We start from the raw sequence: 22,915 nt of genomic DNA on the forward strand, positions 1-22,915 counted from the left end.
ACGTATCTACTCAGCTTCCATTGTTTTAACACATGAGCTGCAATCTAGGCAAAAGTGAAGTCATGACTGCTGGTTCCAATGTTTATAAAATGGGTAGAGAGAGACAGGATATTATAGGTATGTGGACAAAACAGTTGTTCATAACTGAGAGTCAATACTCATCTTTTCCAGTGAAGAAATGATATTAATGTGAAATTTTTTCAAAACCTAGTTTCCTCTGGCAAGGGTAACCCTGCAGGACACACCAAGTACACAAAATGTGTTGTACAAACAGTTTAGAGAGAGTTACTTCTTTCAGCCTCCTGAGGTTACAGCAAAGGGACCCAAAGCCTAAAGAAGTCAATGATTTTTTTTGAAGTCAATTAGTTGTCTAAGTTCTACTAACTGGTGGCAGAAATGGGATTAGAACATATATCTCCTAACTTCTAATTCATTGGTCTCTTCTGTATACTACTGAAGATAAGTAGTGCTGGGTTAGCACACATAAACTATATATACATTGTTTAAAACAAAAGAAAGTTACCTACTCTTAGCCCTGATTTTATATTATTTTATATTCTAGAATAGATGCCTACTGGAGAAAGGCAGAACACGCTCTAACTTAGATTTCTTTGAAAAGTTAGGTCCTTAAGCTCCCAAACATCTAATAAAGAATAAGATGGAGCAAGCAGCAGGTATTAAAGAAATATCATGGTTTCTTCAGCTCTTTCTACTACACACTTTCTACATATATATATACATACTTGTAAAAGAAATGGCTTCTGAAAGGACTGGCTTAGGACTCTGTCTTATAAGGAAGAAGGAAATCTAGCCTTAAATCCAGTGCAAATACTGGGGATTAACAAATATTTTTGGACATAATCAAGAAGTAAATCTATGACACAAAAAATAAAGTTAGAATACTTTCTGTAAGTAGTCTCTGCAAGTCAATACAGTGTATCGAAGTTCTCCATAGGTTCCTTAGTGGTGTGTTACTTTGAAAAAGTGAAAGATTCTGAATTGGCATGCATGGGAGCTTCCAGAGATTTTATAATTTATCTTTTGAAGGATGACAACATCACGCAGCTACAGATCGAGGTGTGGAAGTTTGGGTAGTGCAGGCAGGGGGTAAGAAAGAAAAATATATGTGGGAAGAGAAATTTTGTATATTGCCTGATTAGCTATAGAGTAAAATAAAAGCCATGTTATGCCATACCTAAGGGTAGCACAGTTTCAATCATTCTGTAATCATACCCCCAATGCATGATAAACCATAGTATTCAGTGTTTCTCTCCACTCTAACAGAATTACCAGTAACATGATTGTTAAATATGTCCTCTAACGGCGGCGCCACTAAACACTTGACCTGTATATTATGTTAATTTCCTGGTCCCTAGGGGAAATAATAACATTTCCATAATGTTTGGAAATCTCTTCCCACTTATGAAGTGCTGAGAAAGACAGGGATTTAATCAACGTTTTTGAAGGATTAAGTTGTTTTAGGCTTCTATGTTTTACATGATTCACTCTAACATTCACTGGTCTTTTTTCAAGTCATAATCTTTTGTACATAATTTTTTGTGTGTGAAAACAAAAGCACAGAGTATTCTTGAAGTGTTACAAACGTTTGGGCACTGAAAAGCAGCACAGAGGGATGGAAGATCTGAAAGTTCAGTTACTACAGAATGGAGCAGAACTCCATTGTTTGGAAGGTGACTCCTTAACCATAAATTTGACTGTACTGTTTAATCATTTGTTGTGAAAATAAAATGTTGGGAATCAAAAATGTCAGGGTTAGGGCTTCCCTGGTGGCGCAGTGGTTGAGAGTCCGCCTGCCGATGCAGGGGACACAGGTTCGTGCCCTGGTCCGGGAAGATCCCACATGCCACGGAGCGGCTGGGCCCATGAGCCATGGCTGCTAAGCCTGCGCGTCCGGAGCCTGTGCTCCGCAATGGGAGGGGCCACAACGGTGAGAGGGCCGAGTATCGCAAAAAAAAAAAAAAAAAAAAAAAAAAAAAAAAAAAAAGTCAGGGTTAGATTGTGGAGGGAACCTCTTACAGTTTGTTAGGCCTTAAATATACTTTGATAGTTTATTTCTAATCTTAAAGCCTTCCAATTTTTCTATCTGTAATTTTTTTCTATCAGTCCTTATGGTGATGCCTGAAGCTATGTGTGTGGCCCCTCTATCTTTCTTACACACACTATGCTTACAGCTACTGACAGTAAATGTGAAATTTGTTTGGATTAGGTTTTCTTCTCAGAAGAGCTCTGGAGGACCTATTGATTTAACTGTGGTTGAAATCAGTGCTTCTGAAAAGATTAGAGTAAGTACACTGAGCAACTGATAAGACCTAAAAATGCCAATTTATTGCCTTCTTGTTTGAAATCTTTCTTAATAATTTAACCAGTAAGTTGAACTTCATCCTCAATCTTCTGCTAACTATAAATTCAAAATAATTATCTCCCACTTTTTGACAGAAAGTGAATAATATAATTTTATCATTTTAATTTTTCTAGCCTAGTATTCCTGGAATATTAGACTTGAGGAGGCCTTAGTGTATGAAATTCTAGTCTAGTATTTCTCCACCTGAGTTACTGTTGGGCACGAGAACTTTCAAACTTCACCACTATAGACCCCAAGGTCTCCTTCTAGACCTCTTCTGGAGGGAAAGAAAAAGAGAGAGATTAAACAAACAATCAAACAAACATGGCACTGAAGGAAACTGAGGCTCAGGAAGTGGTCTCAAGGTCATATAAATGACAAATTTCTTCAGAGAAGCTATGGCTGACCTCCTCTATCACTATCCATCTTATCTCTGTTTATTTTCTTCATAACAATCACAATTTGTAATTACCTGTTTTCCCTTATTTTGCTGCCTCCGCTGTTAATATGTATTCTTCTCATAATAGGTAAAATGAGAGAGTTAGATGTATGCTGTTGGAATTCTTAAAGGCATATATTCTTAACAAGGTAAAATTCACACAACATAAAATTAACCGTTTGAAAGTGCACAGTGAAGTGTCATTTAGTACATCCCTGACGTTGTGCAGCCATCACCTCTATCTTATTCTAAGACATTTTCATCATTCCAAAAGGAAATCCATACCCATTAACAATCACTCCCCATTTCTCCATCCCCATAGCCCCTGACAACCACCAATCTGCTTTCTGTCTTTATGGATTTGCTTACTTGGAATATTTCATATAAAAGAAATCGTACAGTATGTGGACTTTTGTGTCTGGTTTCTTTCACTTAGCATAATATGTTCAAGGTTCATTCCTGCTACAGTATGTATCTGTACTTCATTCCTTTTTTTGGCTTAATAATAGCCTATTTTATGGATATATCATATTTAGTTTCTTGGTATATAAGCTGATGAACATTTGGGTTTGTTTCCACATTTTGGCTATTAAGAAAAATGCTGCTATGAACGTTCACCTACAAGTATTTGTTTGAGTGTCTTCTTTCAGTACTTTTGGGTGTATACTTAGAAGTGGAAATGTTGAGTCATATGGTTATTTTATGCTTAACTTTTAAATGATTCAGGCACTTTTCAAAAGAAATCTCTTATGCTCTTTCTCCCTTTCTGAACACTCCAGTTTCTTCTGACACATGGAGAATAATCCATTATAAGAATTTGTTCAGTGATGGCCAATGGAGCATAAGGACTTAAGAAGCCTAGTGATTTCCCTAAGTGTCTTGTACAGTGCCAGGCATATAACAGGCACCCTCAATAAATATTTGTTAAATGAATGAATGAATGGACTATTAGTTAATGGCTACGAAGTTCTGATTTACATTTATTTTTTGCTTAATCCCTCTAAACAACCCTCACCTACATCCTACTGCACTTTTCCCTCCTCTCCCTGTATGCTTCTTTGACATAGCACACACTTCTTGACAGTGGATGTGGTAAGCAAATGTCTCTTCCCGGCCAGGCAAAAACTACAACACAGCTATAAAGACTTCCTGGCAATGAATAGCTACTTGCAACCACCTGATTATCTCTTCCCACCCTGCATACAACAGACCTTCTTTTCAGCGTAGTTGACCTTCTTGATTTGAAAGATATCCCACTACTGGGCATATACCCTGAGAAACCCATAATTCTAAAAGAGTCATGTACCACAATGTTCACTGAAGCTCTATTTACAATAGCCAGGGCATGGAAGCAACCTAAATGTCCATCGACAGAGGAATGGATAAAGAAGATGTGGTACATATATACAATGGAATACTACTCGGCCATAAAAAGGAACAAATTGGGTCATTTGTAGAGACGTGGATGGACCTAGAGACTGTCATACGGAGTGAAGTCAGAAAGAGAAAAATAGATATTGTGTATTAACACATATATGTAGAATCTGAAAAAATTGGTATAGGCGACCTTATTTACAAAGTAGAAATAGAGACACAGACGTAGGGAACCAACGTATGGATACCAAGGGGGAAAGAGGGGGTGGGATGAATTGGGAGATGGGGATTGACATATATACACACTATTGATACTACGTATAAAATAGATAACTAATGAGAACCTACTTTATAGCACAGGGAACTGTACTCAATGCTCTGTGGTGACCTAACTAGGAAGGAAATCCAAAAACGAGTTACGTATACATATATCTCCTCTTTGCTGTACAGTAGAAACTAACACAACATTGTAAAGCAACTATACTCCAATAAAATTTAAAAACAAAAAACCCAATACTGTATTGTATACTTGTAAGTTGCTAAGAGAGTAGATACTAGATGTTCTCACAAGAGAAAAAAAAGAAAAGAAGTTAAATATGTGAAGTGATGGATATGTTAACTAATCATATTGTGGTAATTATTTCACAGTCTGTCTGTATATCAAACTGTCATGTTGTACACCTTAAACTAATACAATGCTATGTGTCAATTGTATCTCAATAAACCTGGAAGAAAATAAAAAAGATAAATAAATTTTTAAAAAAAGAAAGATAAGGGAAAGATAAGGGAACAGAAGAATAAATGTGTGAGCCACATTTGCGTCAGTTGCAAATCACTTTTTTCTCTCCAAGCATCACACAGGCAGTTTTTTCTAACGTGACTGTAATAGTTCTTGTACTATTAAATCTTGCTCCTAGAATGTTGTGGAAAAGTGGTGAACCAGGATCCAGACACATGGTTAATCCTGAACCCCACCTCTCATTTTACAATGAAAATTCCAGGAAAACTTCCAATAGAGTAAAAGAAAGTCTACACTGATCTTTAAAGAAGACAGAGAACTACCAGAGTTTGCTGAAATTTACCCATGTACAAATAGATTTTTCAGAGTTATATTAATTTTCTGAAATTTAAAAACATATCAATACTTTTTCCGCTACTGTGTGTAAACCAAATCTGGACAATGTCAGCAAATAGCTGCTATAAACCAGTGATTTTTTTTCTACTAATACTTCTCTAAATATTTTTGGAATATAATAATGGCATACATTTTATTCATTTTTACTTTGCGGGTCAGTATTTCCTGATAATAGCTTTGCTTTCCTTGACTTCAAAATAAAAATATAACTGATAAGTAAAATTGTGAAGATGGTAAATAAACTTAGTGATAATGGGCATTTATATTGTATACTTAACTACATATAGGAGACAAAAACTGAATCTATTCCATAAAATCGACCAAGGTGCATATTTCCAGACTCTGGAGACTGGTGTAATTTTGAAGACACAGTGTTTACTGAAATTCACAGTCAGAGTTCTCATGTAGAGTGACTTCTTTGAACTTAGCATATTTAGAAAGTGGCCCAACTTCTACAGACACAAAGAAGATAGAACAGTGTATCTGTATCCGGGAAAACTATTCCTCACTCAAGAAAGGTGTGGGGGAAATGGAAACGGAAGCTAGATAGTCTCCTTGAAGAAGAGATTGCAGGCACCTTCCTGAATTTACATGTTCATAGCACCGAGTGCTCCAATTTGAAGATAGCATGTGAGATCTTGCTTGCTTTTCCATCGCTTTCTAATGTCATATTTTTCAAGTCGTTCCCCTCCTTTTCTGTTGTTATGGTTTGAGGCAGTTTCATTCTATGTAAATTCAGCATATTGCCTCTTAAACTTCTCATAGCAAAGGCAAGTCATTTCACAGAAACAAAACAAAACCATTAAGCCCAGCAGGGGACACTCAACGTAATACAGGAATTAATATATTAACTATCATTTATTAGAAGAGTGAATTAAATATCATTTATTGAACATTTAAAATGCATTAATCCAGTCAATACATATTTACTGAGCAAAGACTATGTGCTTGGCCCAGCTGGGGATAAAGCAGTGAATATACAAAGTATTTGGTTTTATGACACTTATATTCTACTGAGAGGAAATGGTGGGGGAAAGAACATTGCGCAAAAAGCTTTATACAATACTACTTCACACCCATTATGATAGCTATTAAAAAAAAGGAAAACAAGTTTTGGCGAAGATATGAAGTTGGAACCCTTGTGCATTACTGGTGGGAATGTAAAATAGTGCAGCTGCTATGGAAAACCAGTTTGGAGGTTCTTCAAAAAGTTAAACAAAGAATTACCATATGATCCAGCAATGCCACTCCTAGTTATATACCTAAAAGAATTGAAAGCAGAGATGCATACAGATACTTGTACAACAATGTTCATAACAGCATTACTCACAATAGCCAAAAGGTGCAAACAACTCAAATGTCCACCAAAAGATGAAGGAATAAACGAAACATGGTATATACATAAAATATTATTTGGACTTTAAAAGAATGAAATTCTGATACTTGTTACAACATGGATGAAGCCTGAAAACATTATGCTAAGTGAAATAAGTCAAGACACAAAAGGACAAATATTGTATGACTCCATTTATATAATATACCTAGAATAGGAAAATTCCTAGAGATAAAATTAGAATAGCAGTTACCCTGTGCTGCGGGGGGGGGGGGGGGGGAGAAAGGAATGGGCAATTACTGCTTAATGGGTACAGAGTTTCTGTCTGGGATGATGAAAAATATCTAGAAATGGATAGTGGTGATGATTGAGCAACACTGTGAATGTAATTAATGCCGCTAAATTGTACAATTAAAAATAGTTAAAATGGTGAATTTTATGTTATGTATATTTTACCACAATAAAAAATTAAATTTTACATTTTATATGGGAGAATATTATGATATGTGAATTATATCTCAATAAAGCTATCATTTTAAAAAATCTTTATATGCATTATCTCATTTAATCTCCCTCTATATAATCTCATTTAACCCTCACTTTAAATACCAACTCTCCGTTGTGTCCTGTATTTGTATCTCCAGCTCTAACCTCTATCTGAACTCTAGATTTATATATCCAGTTGCCTATTTATCATACTCAATTGAAATCTAAAAAATTTCTTTAGATCTAACATGACCCACAAATAAATCTTTACTTCTACCCTCAAATCTACTCTTACCCTAGTCTCCCCTGTCTCACTGATAAACACACACTCTTACCCTAGTCTCCCCTGTCTCACTGATAAACACACCATTCACCTAGTTGCTCAAGCAAAATAGCTAGAAGCCCTTCGAAACATTAGCCTTATCCCAATGGAACTAGTGTGACGCCAGTGAGGGGGTGCTCAAAAATTAAGATAAATATTATTTCAATGCAATTTTGAATAAAATCAAATGAATATAAAAAATCCATGAAAATAAAGGCTTATAATTCTTTAGTATACCACTCTATTTTATATCTATCCTATCAATTATCACTAATTGATATTTTCCTGATTTTATTTCTTTATATAGGTATATATTTTCCCTTCCACACAGTGTAAGTACCATGGGAAAGGGAGTCTTATCTGCTTGTTTACCACTTTATCCTATAAATATGTCCTCCATTTCCCAGGCTCTCCTGCCAACTGACTTCCAGGTTGGATTTTTCCGAGAGGATCTGTTGTTTCAGCTTCTGGGTTTGGTAACACCACTTCCTTCCTTTCTTCTTCCCTTCAGACATAGGGGTGGTTGCTAACCCCTGGACTGCCTATGTCCTGCCATTTCAGTTCTTCTAACATATTTACAACCCATTTACCACATTAAATTCTCCCTACTGAACTGCTTATAAAGAATTCGCTTTAGCTGACTAGATCCTGGCCTATACAGTGGTTTAGGAAACAAATATCTGAGTGCTTAATCTACATTATACATAAATTCCTACAAGTCTCCCAAGAGGTTAAAAAAAAGAGAGGTAAACAAATTATATTTCTACACTTGCAAATATTTCAACACTCTTTAAACATGGTGCATTTAATAAATTAAGCTGCTTTTGCATTTTCCTATCTATGATGAAAGCCTTTTATTTCTATATCGAAAACAAAAATGGGGGGGGAGAACAGAATTAAACTGAGTTAATTTAATTTAAAGGCAGAATTAGATGTTTTTGGGAAGAGACATTTTTATTCTATATAATTTATGCACATTTCACAGTTGGTTTCTTTTCAATACTTTTTAGGCAATTTTAGTATCAATTCCAGTCAACTGCAATTTTTAGATTTTTCTGACTAGAAAGAAGAGCCATTAATCTGAATCACCTACAATTTACTTAAAGAACAAATGGTTGAAATAGGCCATTTTCAGAGAAAAGGAAATGGGCTAATGATTTGTATATCTTCATAAATATAAACATGGTAGAATGTGACAATTATACTACGGATTCTTGTCAACAAAAAAGACAGGAATAAAATACTTTACACTCGGGTGGGCAGAATGTAATGCCATGGAGTGATATTAGAGATATGATTAAAAGTTAAAAGCAAAATATGAATGGGTTGCATCTTTATCAAAATGTGATAAAGAATACAAAAAGAAGAGGACATTTGCAAGGGCAGAAGAATCCACTAACAAGCTGTGTGATGGACAAATAACTTATCTTCCCTGAACTTCAGTTACCTGATCATAAAATTATAAGGATACTTAACCTCATAGAGTTGTTGTGAGAAGTAAATAACATCCTGATATAAAAACACTTCCTAATGGAAAAACTGTTACATAGTATGTTTTATTGATGTTACCATTTTCTGCTCTGATGGTTTAACAGCTTCGATTGTCAACCTCACTGTATCTGTTGAATCTTCACACTTATGCCTGATGTTCTTCCATTCATTCTTCATAATATTTTCACCACTGGTTAAATATGGAATTTATATCAAGGTCACCACTTTTTAAAAGCTTAAGCTCCTTTCCAGCAGCAACTCATAAAAGAGATAAATCTTATAGCTCTTTATATTTAATCTCCTTATCCTACTACAAATATAGCCCTCCTCCAATTCTGTTCTCCAGATTCAACTTTTCATTTTTACAGAAAGGCTCAATATGAATAGAACACTCTTTCTGGGAGTGAAGTCTCATACATTTTGATATTCAGTTACACTTGTCTCATATTATTGCCAGAAAGAGCTGCCATTGATGTGAAGGCCTCCCTAGATGCAGCAGTAGGGAGATAAATGAATGAATGAATGAATGAATAAATAAATAAATAAATAAATAAATCAATCACCACATCACCATGAATGAGGGCTTGTTATTGGCTCTGCTCTCTTAGTTTTAGAGGAATGAATCACCAAGGGGATTCTAGAACTGGATAGTTAAATATTTGCGGATGTCAACGTAGAACAGACATTTTGAAATTCAGTACTTTCAGAAGAATGGGTCATATGTAAAACACTTATCCCTAGTCAGAGGGGAGGTGGAATAATTACACAGGAGACTTTGTGTAACAGTCAGCTGTCAAAATACTTTTCTGCCAATACTATAAGATTATCTCTCATGTTCTTCTCACATGAAACAACTGTTACAAAGTACTGAAAATGGCTCTACTGTATACATGATTTCCAGTCACAAAATCTGCTTTTTCCTTAAAAGTCTGTTATGATAATAGCAAGCAAGAAAACAAAAGGGAGAGAGAACTCTTACGGAATGGAGGAATTCAACTATGTTATATTCAGTCTTATCAGGATGCAGGGTTTTCCCAAATTATTCTTCATACATACATGAAGAATATCATAATGATTAACTAGACAACTTTTCCTTGAGTGCTTTCTCAAAGCTACAATTTATGTAACAGCAGTGTAATCATTCCCACTCTCAAAACCCTTCTGTTCACTAGCCTATTAAATACAATAGTAATTGACCACCTTGGTGACTAATTTGCAAAAGCTATTACATTACTTCTGGCTTCTAGTTTTCTTCATTAATATGGATTTATTTGGTATCCAAATTGTACAAAGCATCGCTGTGTAATTTGACTTTGCAGTTACTGATGTTTTTATTTACCATTTATTAAGTCTATAATGTATAAAGCACATAACATGAATAAGTTATTAATCTGAATTGTGGCTTTGGGTTAGTTTCTCGTTTGTCAAATAAAAGTCTACATGAGGGCTTACATCCTTTCCCAAAATTCCAAAATAATATTATTGATAATATCATTCTGCACGTTATATTTTCCTGATCTGTGGGTGTATTGACAGATTTTACACAGAGATATTCTATGTTCATGTGCACGTGTGTGTCCTCTATATATCTACCTATGATTTACCTCTTTCCCTTCACTAATAAAAATGTTTCAGTGGTAGTGTGAACTATTCTCCTCACTTTCTCAACACAGGCCCAGCCCTTTCCCTACTATGGTCTGAGTTTCTTCACTAGTATTTCTCAGAAAATGTTGATACTAGAGTTATCAATAACCTGGCTTTCCTCTGTTATCTGGGTTGAGCACAATATGAAAATTTAATTTTATTTATGCCCATTCATCTTGAGTTTTTATCAGAGAGTGTTTTCCTTTTGTGCCTCGATTCATTTTCTCATTTCCCCTTAAATACCGGAATTTCCTTAGGTTTTTGTCCATTTTATTTGTTTCCTCTTCAGCACTTTTATGTTACCTATTCAGAATGAAAAATTGCTGCACCCCACTGATGGATCCAGTTGTGTGCTAGTGGTGTACAAAGTAACAGGGTAAATGTTGCACTTTTTTTAAAAAATTGAAAAGTATGTAAATTGTTAATGAGTACACACCAATGATGAAAAATCCCCACCTATGAGCCCCAGCCACCCTGAAGCCAATCCTGGGGGGCAAATCCTATCACTAGGTTCTTTGTTATCCACAGGAATTGGACCAATTAACACCCTCAACAACAATGTTTGAGAGGGCCTGTTTCCTCATACCATTAGCTAACATGGTAAGCTATGAAGTGTTTTCATCTCTGGCAATCTAATAGGTAAAGATGTGGTCTTTTATTTTTGTCTTAACTTGCAATTCTATTAATTGTGAGGTTGAAAATTTTTTCATATACTTAAATAGTGTTTGTATTCCTTATTTTGTGACCTGTCATCTTGACTTTTTACTTCTCCTGGGTTAATGATCTTATTTTTATTAATTTGCAAGAGACTTCTGAGGTCAAACTCTGAGATGGGAAATACTGAGAAATGATTTGAGACCAGGTATATTAGAGCACTGGTTACTGGGAAATCAAAAGAAAGGGGTATAGAAAAAGCACAGGACCAGAGGTGTTCATCCCTTCTTAGGAAGAGGGAGGTACCTTCAAGAGGAAACATGTGCTTCTAAGACTTAGTGGTGAAGGGAAAAAAGGAACTGACTGAAGGTAAAGGGCTCTAATGAACGAAGGCTGTGACAAAGAATCAGAAGAAATCAGACTTGTGAAAAAATGTACAATTTGTTAAAAATACCACCACAACCACCAACAATAATAAAATCTATGTATCGTAATGGCAGCAAAAGAAGGTGACCTTAAAATATGAAATCAAGTAAGCCATGCAATCCCCCTACCCTACCCACTTCAAAGTGTCTTCTATTGCTGGGGGAAAAAAGCCAAAAAATGAGAATTGATTCAGCAGATGAAACCATTGCAGAACACATCTGCACACGTCCAAATCCACACTTGCACAAAGCAGAGGAAAAATTTAACTTGACACTCCAACAGGAATTTTATACTTAAATAAGTATTGCAGAATTGGAATCATAAACTTCTTTTTTTAACTTCAAAGACAAAAGAACAAACAACATGAAGTATGAAACAGGAGCTAGTCAAACTCAGGAGAAACAGAATAAATTAGGATTAAATTACAAAGTACCTATGATAGGCAGAATTGCTAAAATGGCCAGTGAAATATGGTCCATTCTAATTCTCAGAACATGTGAAAATAATGAGTTACCACTCCTGTCATTATAGTACGTTATGTGGCACCATAACTTAAAATAGGGACTATTATCCTGGATTATCCACATGGGCCCTTAGAAGCATAGAATCTTCTCCAGCTGGTGACAGAAGAGGAAGTCAGAGGTGCGAGAAGCATAAACAGGATTCAATATGCCATCACTGGCTTGAGTATGGAGGAAGACACTTGCCAAAGAATGGGAGCAACTTTTTTTTTTTTTTTTTTTTTTTGCGGTACTCGGGCCTCTCACTATTGCGGCCTCTCCCGTTGTGGAGCACAGGCTCCGGACGCGCAGGCTCAGCGGCCATGACTCACGGGCCCAGCCACTCTGCGGCATGTGGGATCTTCCCGGACCGGGGCACGAATCCGTGTCCCCTGCATCGGCAGGCGGACTCTCAACCACTGCGCCACCAGGGAAGCCCGGGAGCAACTTTTAACAGCTGAGAGTGGCCCCTGACACAACTGGCAAAAAAAAAAAAAAAAAAAGGAAACTTAATCCTATAACCACATCTGACTTTGACCAACTACTTGAATGAGCTTACAAGTGGATTGTTCTCCAGATCCTCCAGTTAAGAAGCCTAGCCCAGGCAAATTTGATTTTGCACTTCTGAGACCCTAAACTGACACTGCTGTGTGTTCTGACTTGCAGAACTAAGAGGGGAAAAACAAACAAACAAAAAAACAGGTGTTGTTTTAAGCCACCAAGTTCGTGGTAATTTGTTATGGCAGCAATACAAAACTAATACAGTTCTGGAGGGAGAAGAGCTATACCCACAATTAACAGAGGATCATAAAGGATAGAATAGAAAAGAGACAAGAAAATAAAGTAACACAAAAAGCTTTAGAAAGAATATGATAGAAAAGGCAGGAAGAGATTATCCGACATACTTATAAGTGAAATCCTTGAAGGGAAAAAAGCAAATCAAAGAAACAGAAGAAAGATTTTCAGACAATGATTCAAGAAAACTTTGCTGAAATAAAAGTTCTGAATTTACATATTTAAAAAGTAATAACACTGCCTCGATTCCTAAAAAACATTTTTTGCGTTTACCTTGCACAACTGCAGACTGGATATGGACGCCTGGCCCGACTCTCCAGTAGGAAGCACAGGTAGGAGAACAGGAAATGCAGGCCAAAGGACAGCCCACTGCGCAGACCTGCACAGCACGCAGACGCGCGGAGGTGTGCGCAGGCGCGGCAGGCGCACACAGCACGCAGACACGCACGCAGGCAGACGCACACAGCACGCCGACGCGCGCAGGCGCACGGAAGCCCGTCTAACCCCGATGTCGACTTCTGGCTTAGCCAGGCCGGCCCTATCTGAGGCTGCCGCCCCTACAGATACAGGTATTTTCAGAAACTCACAAGAATTTTGTGTAGCACTCCCTTGGCGGTGGGTTTCTTGGTGTCCGTACTGAAGTTAGGCTAGTAGTTCCACTGTGGAGTTGGGGCAGCTTGCAGAACTACACAGCCATATGAAAGACGCGGTTTTCACCCGCTTCGTCAGTAACGCTTAACGTTTTCTTTTCTTTTAGGGCCCCTATTTTGTACCAAAATGCAACAATCTCTAGAAAGAGCTTTGGATCGTGCAGAGTATGTCATTGCAAGTGCCCAACAGAGACCTCCAAAAAGGCAATACTCATCTAATGGGGAAAAGTCTCTGTATGAAAAACTTTATGACATTTATGTTGAAGAATGTGAAAAGGAGCCTGGGGTTATGGAGGAATTAAGCAATGTGAACCTGTTAGAGAAACTTCTTAGGAGAGAGTCGTTGCCGTGTTTGGTGGTCAACCTGTACCCAGGAAAGGAGGGCTATTCGCTGATGCTCAAGGGGGAAAATGGATCATCTGAAGAGACCATTCGACTGCCCTATGAAGAAGGGGAATTGCTCAAATACTTGGATGCAGAAGAATTACCTCCTGTTTTGGTGGATTTCCTGGAAAAGTCTCACGTTAACGTTTTTCATCGTGGGTGTGTCATAGCAGAAATACGGGACTACAGGCAGTCCAGTGACAGGGAACCTCCCCATTACCAAAGCAGGCATATTCTCTTACGTCCCACGATGCAGACTTCAGCCTGCGATGTAGAGGCCATAGCCAGCGATAATCAGAATGGGACCCAGGAGGACAAACTTCTGCTTGAGAGCCAACTGATCTTAGCTACAGCTGAACCACTGTGTCTAGACCCTTCTGTGTCAGTAGTCTGCACTGAAAACAGACTGCTCGATAACAAACAAAAGCTGAACACTCGTCCCATGAAAAGGGGCTTCAAGAGGTACTCTATGGCCTCTCTGAATCGGCAGCAGGAGCTGTCTCATTGTCCACCTCCTCCTGAGCTAAGAGCCCTGACTTCCTGCAAAAAAATAAGAGAAAGTAAAACAGGTGGGAATTACGGCCTCAAAACTTTTAAAGCAGGAACTTGTGTAGATATGTGGAAACAGACACCCTGTGACCTGGCTGTACCTTCTGAAGTGGACGTGGAGAAATATGCTAAAGGGAAGAAATCTGTCAAATATGATGACTCACAATCAACAGTCTGGCCAGTGCACGAAGTACAAGATGGTTCTGTATTTGGGTGTGAAGAGGGCAGTCAGTCCCAGACAACAAAGCTGACCTTGCAGTCGCTTAATGATCCACTTATTTCTGGAAAAAGAAGCTCCCATAAACAAGTCACACGTGAGAGACAGCTGTCTCCCCCGCAGTCCTCCACAGATAACCATTCCTGTAGTTTCATGCCAGGGCCAAAGACTGATGTGGGAAGGGTGGTCAGTCAGTCCAAGGAATTGGTCCAAAAGAGCGCCCAGCGTCCAGTGCAGGTATCACACAGTTCCGGTGACTCAGCTGGTCTCAGGCAACCTTCTCCAGGGAAAGAACCAGAACAGCCTAAGACTGGGTCGGTTCAGTCTTCAGTGCCGGACAAGGGAACCAAACATCCACCTCCACCCATCACACTTCCCTTGAAGTCAGGAAGGAGCTCCAGTGGTGACAGTTTCACTTCACAGCAGGCAAGCAGCTCTCATAAATCTCCATCTCCTGCCCCTGCCCCTAAGCCACCAAGTCCTTCCCAGAAATTCTCTGCGGAGGTGAATCGAGTTAGCTTGCTTCCTGCCACAGCCCTGTCCACTGAGGGCTCATCACAAAGGACCCAAGTTTTGGCCAGATCATCTGGCCTGAAGATCAGAGTGGTGTACGCTGATAAAGGACGCCAGGCCTCGGGGAGAGGCTCCAAGCCCATGCAGGACTCTACCACTGGGTCCACAGCTCCTGCAGGAATCATGTTCTGTCAACTGCCCACAGGGGTCAAGCCTGACCCCCTTCCCACAGGGATCAGACCTGGCCACCTGTCTACAGGGAGGAAGACCAGGCCCTTGCCCAGAGGAATCAGGCTTGACCACCAACCAACAGGGATCAAGCCTAGCCCCCTGCCTGGAGGAATCACTCTTGGCTACCAACCAACAGGGATCAAGCCTGACCTCCTGCCCACAGAGATCAGACCAGGCCATCTGTCTACAGAGAGCAAGCCCAGCCTCCTGCCTGGAGGAATCACTCTTGGCTACCAACCAACAGGGATCAAGCCTGACCCCCTGCCCACAGAGATCAGACCAGGCCATCTGTCTACAGAGAGCAAGCCCAGCCTCCTGCCTGGAGGAATCACTCTTGGCCACCAACCAACAGGGATCAAGCCTGACCCCCTGCCCACAGGGATCAGACCTGGTCACCTGTCTACAAGGAGGAAGACCAGGCCCTTGCCCAGAGGAATCAGGCTTGACCACCAACCAACAGGGATCAAGCCCAGCCTCCAGCCCACAGGAATCAAGCCCGGCACCCTGTCTACAGGGATCAAGCCTAGCCCCCTGCCTGGAGGAATCACTCTTGGCCACCAACCAACAAGGATCAAGACTGGCCAGCAGCCTGCAGGCGCTCAGCCACCAAATGTGCTGCCTGCTGCAGCACCGGCTCCTTCTCAAGGAGGTGTTCAATTTATTGTTAAAAAAGCTTCCAGTCTCAGGCCCTTAGGTCTACTCCAGCTTCCACCAGACTCACTCACTTTGAACACCCAGCAGCAGGCCCAGGAGCAGCCACAGCAGCAGTGCTTCTACCACCTGATTCCACAGCAACTTCAACAACCCACAACTTGGCATCCTCAGCAGCCAGTGCCACAGGCTCCTGCACAAGGTTCAGTCAGTCAGACAACGGACTTACCTGCTCAGCAAGCAACGGCCATTAACCTCAATGAAGTGGAGGGTTTTCTGCAGCCCCAGGTAGTTGTGTTGTCTCAGCTGGGCTCTGCCCAGAGCCACCCAGGGCCAAACCTCCCTCAGCAGGGATCTCAGCTCTCCTCTGCCTTGCAGCTGCAGTGGCAGCCATGGCCTCAGCCAATACAGTTCGGAATCTTGCAGCGCTTAGTGGCTGTGACAACAGTAACAGCCCAGACAGCTCAGCCCCCTCCACCTAGTGAGCATACAGCAAGCCAGTCAGAAGGTAAAATGAAGAGAAGCACGCCAACCCCTCCAAAGCCCTGAGTCTTGCACTACTTTTTAATCTTTTTGAAAACAACACAAGAGTATTGGATCAAAGGGTTTCTAAGTTTTCACTCCATTTTGGTATTTAATGTCTCAGTATTTTACATTGCTAGGTGTACAAATTATACAAAAGCACAACTCTATGCGTTTTTTTTTAAAAAAAAAAAAAACAGGGAAATGATTTACTGAAAAACAAAAAATGGGCTATGGTGCTAACCACCATGTCAGAATCCCATCTCTGCAATTTACTGACCTCAAGCCTATTGCCTGACTTCTCTGAATCTCCATTTCCTTGTTTATAAACAGGTAAGTAGTTATATCTACTTCTTAAGTTTATTGTCAGGGTTAATGTAAGATATGTTAAATATTGAAATTCAAGTTAACTTTAAATTAATAAAATATTAAATATTTGAAAGAAATAAGTAAGTACTTAAGCTGAAAATAAACTATAGTAATAATATTAGTGCAAATGATAGTTTTGTTACATTATATAAAAGTCAACTTTATGATCAATGGCAAATATGCCATGGAAGTTTAATTCCTCAAAAAAAACCCCACACACCAGACTTAAAAATAAGCAAAAATATATATATTTATATATGCATTTCTTAGGTTTTCAAATTATATCTCTATGTATTATATATTATTATCATATGTTTATTCTTTTTTTAAAATTTATTTTATTTTTGCTGTGTTGCGTCTTCGTTTCTGTGTGAGGGCTTTCTCCAGTTGTGGCAAGCGGGGACCACACTCTTCATCGCAGTGCATGGGCCTCTCACTATGGCGGCCTCTCTTGTTGCGGAGCACGTGCTCCAGACGCGCAGGCTCAGTAGTTGTGGCTCACGGGCCTAGTTGCTCCGTGGCATGTGGGATCCTGCCAGACAAGGGCTCGAACCCGTGTCCCCTGCATTAGCAGGCAGATTCTCAACCACTGAGCCACCAGGGAAGCCCTGTTTATTCTTTAGGTTCCTTATATTTATATATTCCTTATTTCTTTTTTTATAATTTATTTGTTTAGTTATTTATCTATTTATTTATTTTTGGCTGCTTTGGGTCTTCGTTGCTGAGTGCGGGCTCTCTCTAGTTGCAGTGAGCGGGGGCCACACCTTGCTGTGGTGCATGGGCTTCTCACTGTGGTGGCTTCTTTTGCTGCAGAGCATGGGCTCTAGGCACACAGGCTTCAGTAGTTGTGGCACGAGGGCTTCAGTAGTTGTGGCTCACGGGCTCTATAATGCAGGCTCAGTAGTTGTGGCACACGGGCCCGGCTGCTCCACAGCATGTGGGATCCTCCCGGACCAGGGCTCGGACCCATGTCCCCTGCATTGGCAGGCAGATTCTTAACTGCTGCGCCACCAGGGAAACCCTCCTTATTTCTTATAGTTGTATATTTCTTAGGTTTTCAAATTACCTACAAATAATTAAATATATTATTATATATTCCTTAGGTTTTCCTACAAATTTGTAGGTTTACCTACAAATATATTATTATATATTCCTTAGGTTTTCAAATTATACATATGGGTAAAGATTTTAATCCTTTCTTAATTAACAGTAGCTTTTTACTCTAACTAGATGCACTACATGGTGAGTTCTCTGTCTGATAAAACTAAATGAATTAGGCATTTGTAATTCATTCTTCAGTAATTGAGGGACGATTTGGATATATAACTCAATATCATTTGCCAGACAATATTCTTCAAATGTATTATTCATGTGGTGCTTATTATTTTGCAAACACTTCATAGTATACAAATGCACCTGCTGTCTGCCATTCATCTTGCTCCTCTATTCTGTCTCAATTATTTTGTCTCCATCAGACAGGATAATAATCACAAGAGAGACAGGGTAAAAGTTTCTTGACTTGTAACAGCTGAGTGAATAAAAAATAAGTTTAGATAAACTGGAAAAAATGACAACAGGGAATTATAGGGGAAAGAATGAATAATTGTGATATGAAGATATCTTTAAATATATATGCTAATTGAAAAAAAATATTTCTGTAGCTCCTAAACAATATATTTTAGGATAACAATGTAAGGTAAGAAACTAAATGACTACTTCAAACGCCCTCCCCCCAAAAAACCTGAGTAAATTCATACATGTGGAAAATACTTTTAAAATATTTTATATGTAAGTGTAAAGATTTGTATCACTCAAAAATGTCATCTTCCTGATTTTCTGGAATTGCAGGTTGCTTGAAAAGAAGGGGATATTTGAAAATATCAGAAAAATATATTTGTTAATAGTTATTTTTGTTGAAAGACTTAATTTTATTGTAATGGTATTTGCTATTTGAGACATCCCCTTGGATGACCGGTAAACATCTTTCATTTAACATGTCCAAATACGATGACATTCATCTTTTTCCTGATCCTATTAGAACCTTTACTGTTTGGTGTTAGAATAATTCACAAAGTAACTGAATTAATTACCAAGTAATTTTAAATAACTTAAAAAATAGAAAATCTATCTGCATACCCTTCTTATCCCTAACTGTTTCTATTCTAACTTTGAGGGATACCTAGAGAAATTCTCAGGCTTCCTTCTTAATAGCTGAACAATCACCCACCTTGAATGAGTCCTGACACTAGCAAATGGATTAATGATAAAATATTTTCATCTGTGACATTTCTGACCAAGTCACACTCCTTTGCTTAATATCCTTCCCTGAATCTGCATACTCTGTGGAATCAAATTCCAACTATTTTGTTTAGCTATACAAGGTCTTTTTAGACCAGGATTTGTCTTGTATCTCTTTCCCAATCTCCTACCACTTCCCCATTCACATCTGTGGCTTTGGCAGTACTTAACTCCTGGTGCTCCCAATGTGCCATGTTCATCCTCACCTCCATGTGTTGGTGGAGACCCTCAAGCAGGAACTCCTTCCCATTCTCTGCTCATAGCTTAGTACTCAGCCTAAGTACCACCCATCTGGATCTGGGTCTACTTCCATATCATCCTTTATTACAGCACAGTTCAAACTATTTCACAGGATTATTTTGTGAATCAAATATGGTAGTAAATATTTAAAAAAGAATTGAAAAGGTAAATTTATATAAACATCCTTTTCAAATTTTTGTTTATTTTTTCAAACATAGATTGTATGACTTTGCATTTACTTATATAGCATTAGTACTTTTACTTGAATGGTTAAAATTTTACTATATATAATTATAATCATATGTAATGTACATTTATATTCTCTAACTCTGTGTTGAATGTTACAATTGTCTTTTTAAAACATCAGAAGAATACTAAATGAGAATTATTACTTATTTAAATATAATTTAACTTTAAACAGAGGTTATGATGATAAGAAATAAGAAAATTAAATAAAGCTTTTTTTGTTTTCTTAGATTTGAACCAAGAAAATATTCCTGAATTCACAATTCAGTCATAGGTCATTCTGATGAACTATAACATATAAGTTTCCTTCTACAAAATTCCAAGGCTAAACTAAGGAACAAGAAGAAGACAAGTCAGTAAGATACTCCTTTTTATTTCAAATCACCTCATTTTTGGTGCATTTATGTTTCTTAGAAGTTTTGAATTCTGGGCATATACCAATGTATGCAAATAAGACAATGTTCTCCTGTCTTTGCTTCCCTGTTATTGTCACGTGATAACAGCCTGATGGAGTCTTATTAGATGTTTGGGATGACAGGACTTAAAAACGATGTGGTGGGAAAATGGGGAGTTGTTCAGTGAGTAGAGTTTCAGTTTTGCAACATGAAAAAGTTATAGAAATTTGTTGTACAGCAATGTGAATATACCTAACACTAGTGAACTGTATACTTAAAAATGATTAAGGTGATAAATTTTATGTTTCATGTTTTTTACCACAATTAAAAATTTAAAACAACAACAATAAAACTGTGGCATACAAAATACTTCATTTTCAGGGTCCTTAGGGGAACCTCAGTCACCTATGGGTTCATAGCCCTGTTGTTAAAAGCACAACCCTCTGGAGCCAGCCAGTTTTAATTTCAAAACATGGCTTTGCCACTTACTAGTTGTGGGGCCATAGGTAAGTCACCTAACTTCTCTGTGCTTCAATTTTTCCATCTGCAAAATGGAGATATTTCATAGGACCCTTTTCACACAGTTGTTATAAGTATTAAAGAAGATAATATTTGTAAGCTGCTGAGACATTCCATAAAGTAAATTATCCAGAATGACTGAAATGGAGGAGTTACTCTCACCAAATTTAGAGGATATGTTTCAGATGATCTAACAATATAGGCTATCTGGCAAATGTGAAATCCCTCTGATGAGCAATGGGGGCCACCTGGAAGTGGTGCTAATTCTCCAGTGCAAATGAGTGAGATCGGCATTATCGTTGATTTATCAAATGATGTGGTTATCAGTTTTCTGACGCTGTGGACACAGCCAATAAATGGTAGTTGCTAATAGAAGCCCCAAATCAAACATCCCAACAGGAGACCTTCTGAATTACAAATTAAGTTGCCTCACACATGCCCCATTCCACATAGCCAGCTTCAGTGTAGGTGGCTGAGGACTTTATGTATTTAATGACTGATGATTCACCTATACAAAGAGGGAGGAGGCCAGGGAGCACCCAGTGTTTCAGAGTGGAAAGGAGCCTGTGGGTACAATTGTAGGCACCAATCAAAACCAGCAGTGCCCAACTCCTCACCTAAAATGCTTAACAGTAACTACGATGGGGTTGCCATACTTCGCATTCATTCATTCACAAATATTTATTGAGTACCTATAATAGGACAGACGATGTCAAAGTTTTAAAGACATAGCAATAAATGAGACAATGCCTTTCAAAAGCTTACAGCCTAGTACCTTAAGAACAAATAAATATTAATAAAGTAGAGAAAACTCTAGCTTGGCTTTCAAATCGAATTGATCAAGCACAATTCCTGCATTAACCTTCTAATTTTTAAAATTATATTTCAAGATTCTATGGCATTCAATGGTAATTTTAAGAAACATTGCCAATTAGGATTTAAAATGGAAATAGCAAAAGACTTCCAGATATAGTGTTGACATAATATCACTTTTTTATCACTTGCCCTCATTTCAGCTTAATAAGCTCTCTTGGCTCTCATCTTTCAGTGTTTAATCCAAAGCAATTAAACTGATGTGCAAATGCCATCTCCATTGCTTTAAGAGTGACACAACACAATTTCATTATGATAGGCAACTGGAATGTTTGTAGAATGATCAACTCATTTTTTTTTTTAAAATGTGCTTTTCTTGCAAGGTATGCTTGTAAATAAAATGTTCACACACACAAATTTTACTTGATAAATAACATGTAGATAATATTTGTCTTGTATACTGAACACAAAGTCCATACCATGTGGTATTTCTATTTAAAAGCCTGCTATTCTTTTGCTTAGTCTCTACAGAAATGAATATTTTAGCTAATGAATTATATTAGCAAAAAGTACAGGATAAGCAGAAAATGAACAAAGTGTGTGTGTATTGTTTAAGGTAGTCTGTCTTTTAGGATTCAGTTCTAATTAGGGAATGAGAAGGTTATAGTGGAAATTCCAAATACACTTTATTAGATTCAATTAGCTAAGTATGCGTGGTATTAATAGTCCCAGTTCTTCACTCCTGCCTGTACTCATACCCTTGGACATGTAACCTCCACCCTGAGTCTGAGTCCACCATGTGACTTGCTTGGGCCAATGGGATCTTAGAAGTCATGAAGTAGGGCCTTAAATCAGTACTTACACATCTCTTCTTCCTTTGTTGCACTTCTCCTGTTGACATGAGAACATACCTGAGCTAGCCTCTGGAGGATGAAAGTCTCACAGACTTAGATTCTAGCCACCCCAGTTATTCCATCTGAGGCCATCCTAAATCAGTCAACAACTAGCTGACTTCTAGAGAGGAAGTCAGCCATAGTTGGCTAGGTTTAGGACATAGTATACTTTCTCATCTCTGAGAGTCATATTTTTATCATCATCAGTTGGAACAAATGCATTATGTTGGATGGTACATATATATCACTGTCTTAAGAAGGAACAGATTTTCCATTAACCATTATTGACATATATTCAATAACACCCTTAAACACTCAAGAGGCTTTAGAAACATACTCTATTAAGAAGAAATATGTATCAGAATTTGAGCATTTCTTAAAAGGAAACATTTTTCAATTAAAGGCCTTAGTCTAGTAGCTGAAAAGATATTTGATAGACAAATTAATATTCACAATTCAATAAA

General features: G+C 38.2%; 2 protein-coding genes across 2 annotated transcripts in view; one reads left to right on the forward strand and one right to left on the reverse strand.

Annotated features, from left to right (window-relative positions):
- IL1RAPL1 (interleukin 1 receptor accessory protein like 1) overlaps nucleotides 1-22,915 on the reverse strand; it is a 628,876-nt gene that overhangs the window by 547,173 nt on the left and 58,788 nt on the right. The gene's annotated exons all lie outside the window — the stretch shown is intronic.
- Nucleotides 13,739-16,638, forward strand: LOC132482369 (transcription factor SPT20 homolog). Its single transcript, XM_060087647.1, has 3 exons — nucleotides 13,739-15,459; nucleotides 16,075-16,451; nucleotides 16,565-16,638. The coding sequence occupies exons 1-3, from the start codon at nucleotides 13,739-13,741 to the stop codon at nucleotides 16,636-16,638; spliced, it is 2,172 nt and encodes a 723-aa protein (XP_059943630.1).

The sequence above is a fragment of the Mesoplodon densirostris genome, chromosome X (assembly GCF_025265405.1).
Source record: "Mesoplodon densirostris isolate mMesDen1 chromosome X, mMesDen1 primary haplotype, whole genome shotgun sequence".
Taxonomy (NCBI): Eukaryota; Metazoa; Chordata; class Mammalia; order Artiodactyla; family Ziphiidae; genus Mesoplodon; species Mesoplodon densirostris.